Genomic DNA, 9,363 nt, shown 5'->3' on the forward strand with positions numbered 1-9,363 from the left:
TTTTGTCTCCTAATTGGTTTCCTTTGAAGAGTAGGCTTGGAATTTAGGGAAGTGGAACAAAACTTTATCCAAACCACAAAAAGAACCCATGGATTCTTGTTCAGCTTCTTGGGTTGGTAGAAGTAAAACACAGCATTAGAGTCATGGACAAGAAACCTGCCTTCATAATTAAACCAAGCACTAATTTGGAATATATTCCTTCAATTATTGTTAATTTTTTTTTGTCACTTTTTCACTTGTGTTCCTTGTTGACTATGCCACATTAACTTTTCATTCCTTTTAAACGCCAGTTGATGAAGGAGAAGGCTTTCCATAAAAATGCAATTATAATTTACATAGAAAAAGAAAAAGCGGCTTCTCAATGTTATGGTGGAAGCCTTAATTATGACAATAGAAAGAAGAATTTTGGATAATGTTACATACCATTGTGTAGGGTAGGTATCCCTAGAAAAATGAATTAAGCTGGACATAAATTTTGGATAATTGTGTGGTTTTGAAACCAGTGGCAGACGCATGGGAACCCCCAAAAAAGGAAAGAGTCGCCCCTAAAAAATGAACAAATTATGAACGATCACGAAAAGACTGGAATTCTCACACTAGCTTTCGGCAGTCTTGAGCTTCTTTGTGGTTCTCTCAGAATCCTCTGTCGCTGAAGCTCTAGAGTGCGTGGTTGCCATATCGTTTATGGGAATATCGACATCCTATAAATAATGAAACAGTGTAGCAGAGTCATATAACATGAATATTGTTTTCTAGGCATGAGATCATATGATAAAGTAGAGAAATAAGATCAAGATAGCATCAGATTACCTTATCAATAGATGTTGGAGATACGGCTCTCCTAGTTGCCCGCTTACCGAGTTCTATTTGCACAGAGATCCTGGCCTGCGATAGATCCACTCCAGAACTCTGTAACGCGTGGGTGAGAGTATTTAATAACCTGCAAGCCCAAATCAAAATGTAGTTGATTAGTCGTTCGGTAGTCAAACTGCTGCTTATACAATAAGAATTCCCACCAATATGGTAGATGCTCGGTAACAACCTCTCCACATAAACAAATTTGAAGGCTTATGATTCATATTGAACAAGAACATTAGAGAAATAGTAGATTAAAGAGACTAACGACAGAGATAAGAAGGTCAAATGGCCAAGCTGATAGAAATAACAAAAGCTCACCCTTGAGAATATACACTTGAGATGTTAATGGTGCCCCCTTCAATGGTCAAATCTTGTTCTTTCTGCATTTCACTTGCAACAGCAACATCGCTATTGTGGCATCTGGCCTCACATGACCGGATTTGGGGACGTAATGAGGGATGATCCGTTTCAGATGCAAATTGCTTTGGGTGTTGAGGCACTACACTTCCATCCCGTGTAGATGCATAGAGTTTTGGCGGCACTATCGTGGGAAACGGCAATGCATTACTTGTTCTTCCAGAATGGCGATCGACTGCTTTCAAGGTAGAAGCAGAACCTGTGTCAGAATCTACCACATTATGTGAACTCCCAGGAACAATTGGAGATAACGGAGTATTTTTCTCAACGAACTTTGCTGCTAAAACTAGTGCAGGAACAGAACCACTACTCATCCCTCGAGATTGATCGTTATAAACATCTGCACTCCGTTGGTTGTTTCTCTGTGCAGCCAAAAGGTTAAATGTAGAAATAAAATTTAGTTGCATAAGGACGATCAATTTACTAAATTGATTAAGACCTTGAGTACAAGCCACATGCAAATTCCTTCATAGACAAATTGCACATATAAAACATGCCGATCCATAAGCTAAAAACTAGAGTAGGCAATCTTTCAAATTACAAATTGAANGAAGCATGCAATTACCAAGGGCACCAGTTTTGCCATTTCACGATTCCATTCTTGGTATGAACCTTCGTACTTTTGGACCTTTTCTTGTAAGAACTGAATGTAATCGACTACCTGAAAAAAAGATTTGCAAAGTCAATAAAATGAAACATGGAAAGAGTAAAGGGAATTAACAAGAAGCGTACCTCTAATAAGAAAGATGCCTTGTCCCTCTTTTGGTCACTATGAGGAATGAGGCCTCTAAGCATTTGAAATCTGTATAATAGGCAGTAAAGATGTTATACAAGAAGTAGTTGGTACCAACCTACAAGAGCAATGCTACCTCTCTTTAATATAGGAGAGAGAAAAGTTCATTAGACAAATAAACTTTACAAAGCTAGAGGAGCTACATAAAGACTTTTATACTTATGCCTACTAGCATCTGCTTAGGTATAATTATTACAGAAACTACTGCGAAGAACACTTCAAGAGGGGTGCAGAAAAAAACACTGCATAACATTGTTCATTTCTCGTTCCAATAGAGATTAATCCATAAAGGTATCCCGCCAGAGCTTAAAAAAAACAGCTAGGCTGACACACGAAATTCAACTACTTCGCCCCTGATATAGTCGACAAAGGGGTGTGAATTGTGTAAATTCTATCAATCTATGATTTGGCCATAAGTAATGAAGCTCAAGTTGTAGTCATAAATTGAAATCATGTTTTAAAATACTAGTAAATTGCTGTAACGTTCCAAGAATTACAATCCTAATATGAACGTTACAGCAATTTACACTACAGGTTCTGCAAGCTGCCGTCATATTATCGAGTATATAAGCAAATCAGATCAGAAAAAAGGTAATCATCGAAGACGTTCCGTTTGACAGCAATAATTCACTGACCGACTGACAAACGAACAAACTGTAAGTTGAATAATAGAAGAAACGCTTGCCTGTCGTTTATCTTGCTTCTTCTTCGCTGTTCAGTAGCAGAGTGCTTTGATCTAGGAGTGTTCGCCTTTTGATCAGAGCTGTTCCCATCAACTTTAATCCTCAATCCTCCTGCAGAAACATTTCGAAACGTTTTGTAACGAGGAGATGCATTTAATACAGTAAAAAGTAGAAATTTGGAAGAATTGTTGTCTGGTATTAGCATAATACCCTTATTGGCGGTAGAGGTCTCTTTCTTGATGACAAAGTCACCATCGTCGTCAAGTTCCTCGTCCTGAGAGGTACTCTTGGCCGACTTGAGCATCTCCATGAAGGTTGGGTTCTTCGTTCCTGTCGGCCTATTAAGATTTCCTTGGAATCAGTTCCAGTTCGAATTTCAGAATGGAACTGAAAAGAAGAAAGAGAGAGAGAGAGAGAGAGATAAAAACTGACTGAGAGGATGAGAGACAACAGAAAGCGTTGTGATGGTTGTTGGAAGAGGATTGCGACGGCCGGTCCACGGACGCCGTCCATTGGCTCGCGCTCGCCCGAGGTTCTGTCCGCAACCCACAATTGACAGAAAATAATAAAAATAGCGAAGAGAACAGAAACTACTGATTTGCTGGATGGGCTAAACACCTTATAGCCCAGCCCATACTCTAAGCCCGATTCTTTATTTCTCTATTTCCCTTCTTTTTTTTTTTCTTTTTTTTTTTTTTTATAATTTTTAAAATTCCAATATATACACCTATAAGCTTTAACGTCAAGAGAAATTAAAATATTTTTATAATATTTTTAAGGTTAAATTGTATTGGAAATACAAAATATATATATATAAAAAAATATAGTAATTATTATCAGTAATGGAAATACAAAGGAGTCTCATATTTCACATTCCAAAATGATATTTTATTTTATTTTTCCTTTTAAGCCAATTTTAACACCATTAAAAAAAAAAATTAAACAGATCTGATTATGTACCATTCAATTTTCAACTATTTATTATTCTAAAACTTGAAATAATAATGGAATGATATTAGTGTTTGCATGCAATAATGCAAAATGAGAAGGTTTTGTTAGTTCATACCATGGGGTCTATCTCCCACAATATTCTCCTTCCCTGTCTTTCCCTTTTTTGATGCACATTCTTCCCAAAGAGTGAATCCACTTCCGCCCGCCGCGAAAGAACTTCCGTTGGAGTTTTCATCATTTCTCTCGGCGCTGCTACTCGATCGAGCACCAGTGAAAACTGACCCTTCCGGCTTTGGCAGAACCCTCTGATCTAAATACGAAACGTGACTTATACTGTAAGTCCCGATTCCTCCGGGAAGAACATGCTCGACGGAAGGAGGCGGTGCTGGTGGCGGTGGCGTCTCCACATCCGCCTCTTCCTTGGTACTGCCCTTCCTTATGCGCTCTTGTGGTTGCAGGAAATCGTGTGTTTTAAGATAACCACCTGTTCCATCCGAAATTAAATCGTTAAACCAAAACCATCCTAATTTATTGCAAAAATCATTCTGTTTCTACTACTCATTATTAAACTAATTTTTCACCCCAAAAAGAAAAAAAGTATGTAGGATTTTGAATCACACTCTTCCAACCTTCAAATGAATTATCAAGTCGAGATGATAGGTAGATAATGGAGATTTAAAAAAGGAAAAAGAAGAAAGGAAAGAAAACCAATTTTTAGCTGTAGTGTGAAGAAATGGGAAAAAAAATAAAAGAGGAAGAAATCGGGTCATGTGAGATGTCAAATCAAGGGCCAGAGGGGTCCCCGGAGTGACGCCGCTACTCCCAATCAGAAATTGGGTGGTAGCTGCTAAGCGCTGAGGCAACGCTTTTATACGGTTAGCCCAGCCAGCCCTGCCTGCCTGAGACTACGCTTTTATAAATGTTTGATGGCCCCAGATTCATGATTCAATGCGTATCACGTGCATATACGTTTCTCGATTTCCTTCCCTTTTCCCTTCCTCTTAAATATAAGCCCCAGGCCTTAATTCAATACAAAAAAAAATATTTCAAATCAAAATTGAAAAAGAAATTAATGAATACCTTGTTGAGATGGTCTTGGATCTAGCTGTGGACTTGAATGGGTGTACAGTGAGAGGAAGTCATGTGTTGATTTGCTTCCTGTTCAAGCACGTTCAAGATTATATTCTGTTAAACCAATTTCTGTTTCGGGATTCTAAATTTTTGTGGTTATTTTATTGTTGAAACGTGAAAGTTGAATCGATTTTCTAGTTGAAAACAAACAGAACTGGTAATTACAGAGACAATTGAAATGGAAAATAAGCAATCCGAGTTAAATTTGGATTTGTGAGGAAGAGGAAGTACCTTCGGCTCCAAACGGACGGGGTTGAGGAAGTTCCATCGGAATTTTTGCCAATTTTGGAGTTGAACTTCCACAACAGGAAGATGAATTCTCACGGAATTTTGATTTGTATCGCTTCGGAAATGGAACTGCTCCAGGAAATTCAGAGCTCGATTGTTGGATTCCGGAGCGAAAAAGAGAGTGGAATTTCTTGAATTAATTCTTAGATCCACACCAGGCATGGAAATCAGCCAAAATAACAATTATCTGGAGCAACTCTCCGGCTGCTGAAGATCTCCAAGACGAAACGAACTCAGTCTCTTCACGACAAACCTAGGTTTTCTTATACTCGCATTCGGTACTTGCTTTTCGCGCGATTCCTGAATTCTGATTGTTTCTTGAACAAAATCACTTCCGATCATCAAATTATGGAGAAAACAATTCTTCACCACAACAAAATTCAGAAGATCTATAATCCAAGATACACGCAAGAAGTCATTCCACTACGAACAGCAAACGCGAGAATTCAAATCAAAACAAAATTGAAATTCAGAAGGTTTTACCAGTTCGAAGAGTGCTTGAGCAAAACGATAATGGAGTTTAATTCTGCAACCTTATCCTCAGAATTGGCCGGATTAAATCAAAAACTCGAAAACTCCAAAGATTGTTATAAAAATGACAAAAGAACAGGTTTCGATCTGAATTCTTTTGTCTCTGTAATCCAATGTTTGTAAGAGAACAACAAACAGCGCGGCGGAAGACGAGGCTTGAGGTCGGAAGAAACTCCCTCTTTTCTCCCTACAGTGACAGTCAGATCCTTTTATACACACGGCGCTTGTCCCTCCTTCCGAATTGAAGGCAGTTGTTTTCCATTTGTTCCACGACGCCGTTTGACAGACGACGTTCCGGCGGGGCTGACGGCGTTACTCACAACACTCCACGAATTCCCCATCCCGTTTCCTTCTATGTCTGGTAACGCTTCACGGAGGCCAATCAATTTCACATTTTAATACAAAAAAATAAAATAAAAAATAAATAGTGTATTTATTTTTTTAGGGAACACGCAATTGAAAATAAATAAATTCTAATTTCCACGCTTGAAATTCATACCATTTAATAAATAAAATACACATCATATATTAAAAAAAATAATCATGCCACAAATCCCAATGTGAACTGAATTAATTTATAAATTATTATAGTAAAATAATTTAAAAAGAGTTATAAATGAAGCCGGTTAATGTAATTAGATTTAGTTGGAAAATGATTGACAATGTTTCTGCACATAAAGCAACAGGTAACAGCTTGGCGTGACAATGTATTTAGCAACATATATTTTTAAAAAGAATATAATATAAGGTTCACATCCCTTTGCTATAAATATAATATCGCTAATAAAACTGGAAGAACATGGAGGTCACATAAACAAGCAGTATACACACACATATATATATTATATCATATGCTTATTGCTTCATTAATTTAAATTAAATTCACGCAACCGAATCTTGGAGCTGATCTGACCTGCCGCCAGAATTATCCATTTACCTTTTTTTTTTTNAAAAAAGAGTAGTAATTTTTACGGAATTAAAAAAAGGTAAATGGGGTAAAAAAAATGGGGAGGAGCGGTGAGTGAGTGGGGCAAAGTAGGTGAAGTTGACCTGCAACTCACGTGCAAAAAGAACTGCGGAAAACGACGACGTTCGTAAAAAGGAAACTGCGGATTAGCACAGCCGACCAAACCCCTGCAACTCTCTGCTCATGTCCCTCTCACCCAAAAAGAAAAAAATAAAATTTAATTTTAATATTTTTAATTATATTTATTTAAAAAAAAAAAAAAAAAAAAAGGAATTGAGAGTTCCAAGGGTAGGTAGGGTGAGAGCTACATGTACGTATGGTTCCTAAAGTAACAAAAGATTCTGGTACAAAGAAACAACTATTCATTAATTTAAATTAAAAAAATATTTTAGTTAATTGAAAGTATATTAATTAAAAGTAGAGAAATTAAAATTGGAATATTAATAAAACAATATTATGAGTGTACGCAAAGAACGGGGAAAGGTATTATGGGGAAGCAGCAAAAGCGGCCGCGGAAATGGCGGGAATTAATGAAGTGGATGAGGTGGCGGTAAAATAAATAATAAAATAAAAAAAATAGTAATTTAAATTATTTATTATTATGGTAACAGAACAGAGTGTTTCCCCCGTAACATAAACATTCTCTGGAGAAGGAAATCCGTTTAGGGATCCGTTAACAAATCATAAGCGCGTGACTGTCGCATAATATCCAATCAAACTTTCCATTACTTTAATTTAATTACAGCCTAATACACAAATTAATTTTTTTGATGTCAATGCACGCGTGGCAGTTTCTCCGTTTCATCCGGAAGGTATCACGTGATTAAAAAAATGTTTTTGCCCATCACATCCTCTCTCCCTCCCCTCCATCACGTGGCCAACTCAACACACTACGTTGGCAGTACCCACTTTATTTTCTTTTAAGCAATGCTTTTTTTTTTTTTTTTTTTTTTTTTTTTTTTTTTTTTTTTTTTTTTTTTTTTAATTTTTTTTTTTTTTTTTTTTTGAATTTCAATAATATAAATAATTAATGTTGATTTTTTAACCAACAAAGTTGTATCTTAAATTTTTTAGAAAAACATGAAATAGTTAATTTCATTAAAAAAACATGTGATTATATTTACTAAATTTAGGGTATATTTAAAATAAGCAAAGGAAATAATTTAATAACGGAAAATAATTTTGGTTAATTTGTAAGAGTTGAAATTATAAAATAATAATAAAAATANTTCATTGTATGGTAGACTAAGGCGGCTTTCTTTTTTAAAATTTGAATTTGAGCTATTATTTTATATTAAAGTTTATGAAATAATAATAATAATAATAATAATAATANTATAGCATAAAATTATTGTTTTGAAATTGGAAGGTAAGTCATACAATAATTTAGTTTTTTTTTTTTTAAATTTAAAAAAAAAAAAAAAAAAAAAAAAAAAANAATAATAATAATAATAATAATAATAATAAAAAGAGGATGGATTATTAAAATTAATATTGTCCTAACCCAGTAACGTATGAGAGAGTTTAAAGTATATGCCAAAAAAATAAATAATAAAAATATAATGGGGAGGATTTTAGAGGGAGAAGGAAGGGCATGTGAGGGAGATGGAAATTGTGAGAGGGGACCATTTAGTTCCTGAGTTTGTATAGGGCCCAAAGAATAGGATGACGGATAGGGGTATTAAGTGATGTCGTTTTAATTGAATGGTCACTGCACGTGATTTTCCCCAACCCTCTCACGTGCGCCCATCCTCTGCCAAAAAAAAAAGAAGTAAAAGGCCGGAAATAGAAAGTGGTGGTTTAGATGGTAGGAAGATGAAATTAGAATTGATGGATAAAAAAAGGAAAAAGAAAAAAGGGAGAAGGGAAGGCAGGGAAATAATAGTACGGGGGGAGGCACGTGCCGGGCATGCGAGGGGCGGTGGGATATCTGAATCTCTCCATCTCTACATCTCTCTTTCTCGTGACGGCGTCACGTGGAGAGAAATCTGCCAGGTAGGACCCACAAATTTCCGGGCCCGGTCCCACCAAAAAGGCGGAGAGGAGAGGGTGGACAAAGTAATTTTCTATTTTACTTAATTAAGATAATAAATAAATAAATTTAGGAAAAAAAAAATAAAGAAATAAAGAAAGAAAGGGTAGTGGGGAGGCTGGGAGCATGAGCTCGCTTTTCCATACTGACCTGTCGTGTATGGGTCATTTTCGAGATCTCTCACNATGGTCACTGCACGTGATTTTCCCCAACCCTCTCACGTGCGCCCATCCTCTGCCCTTCATCTCTCCGCCTCCTCGCGTGCGGTGGGGACCCTAATAAACCAAACTCTATTCCCCGCCTTTATCCATCCACTTTTTCACGCCGTCTCTCCCCCGTTTTAACGGATTCCGTTACGTTTGCGTTTGGTCACCCCAGTCCGTGTAAATTCAACAAGTTTAAATGAAGAGAAGAAAGATTAAAAGAAGCCTAATTAACCNACAGGGTTTTCTGATGACGTGTTCCCACTCACGTGCTTTGCCACGTGATCCTTTCTCATTCTTCCTCTTCCTCCTCCTCCTCCTCTTCTTTCTTTTTTCTGTTGGCTCGCTGGACCTCACATTCTTCTCTTCTCCCTGCATGCCCATCTGTTCCTTTACTTTCCTTACAGCCTAGATTACAAATTAAATATAAAATATAAATAAATTTCCTTTCTATTTATCTATTTTTCCAAAATTACTATATTATTTTGTACTCTTTTTTTTTTTTTTTT

General features: G+C 36.5%; 1 protein-coding gene across 3 annotated transcripts; it reads right to left on the reverse strand.

The window, feature by feature from the left end:
• Positions 1–294: 294 nt before the first annotated feature.
• On the reverse strand, positions 295–5,850 carry LOC111780693 (transcription factor BIM1-like). 3 transcript variants are annotated; one of them, XM_023661166.1, is made up of 12 exons: positions 5,605–5,850; positions 5,065–5,428; positions 4,783–4,860; positions 3,818–4,186; positions 3,184–3,286; positions 2,962–3,089; positions 2,754–2,862; positions 2,008–2,077; positions 1,841–1,936; positions 1,177–1,637; positions 811–940; positions 295–701 (listed from the first exon to the last, which is right to left on the reverse strand). In XM_023661166.1, exons 2-12 carry the CDS (start codon positions 5,099–5,101, stop codon positions 597–599), a joined length of 1,686 nt encoding a protein of 561 aa, XP_023516934.1. In that variant the 5' UTR covers positions 5,102–5,428; positions 5,605–5,850; the 3' UTR covers positions 295–596. The 3 variants fall into 3 exon arrangements, with proteins under 3 accessions (XP_023516934.1, XP_023516933.1, XP_023516932.1); XM_023661165.1 differs by having other exon boundaries at positions 5,065–5,438; XM_023661164.1 differs by having other exon boundaries at positions 5,065–5,510.
• Between the last annotated feature and the right edge of the window lie 3,513 nt (positions 5,851–9,363).

The sequence above is a fragment of the Cucurbita pepo genome, chromosome LG18, assembly GCF_002806865.2.
Source record: "Cucurbita pepo subsp. pepo cultivar mu-cu-16 chromosome LG18, ASM280686v2, whole genome shotgun sequence".
Lineage (NCBI taxonomy): Eukaryota > Viridiplantae > Streptophyta > Magnoliopsida > Cucurbitales > Cucurbitaceae > Cucurbita > Cucurbita pepo.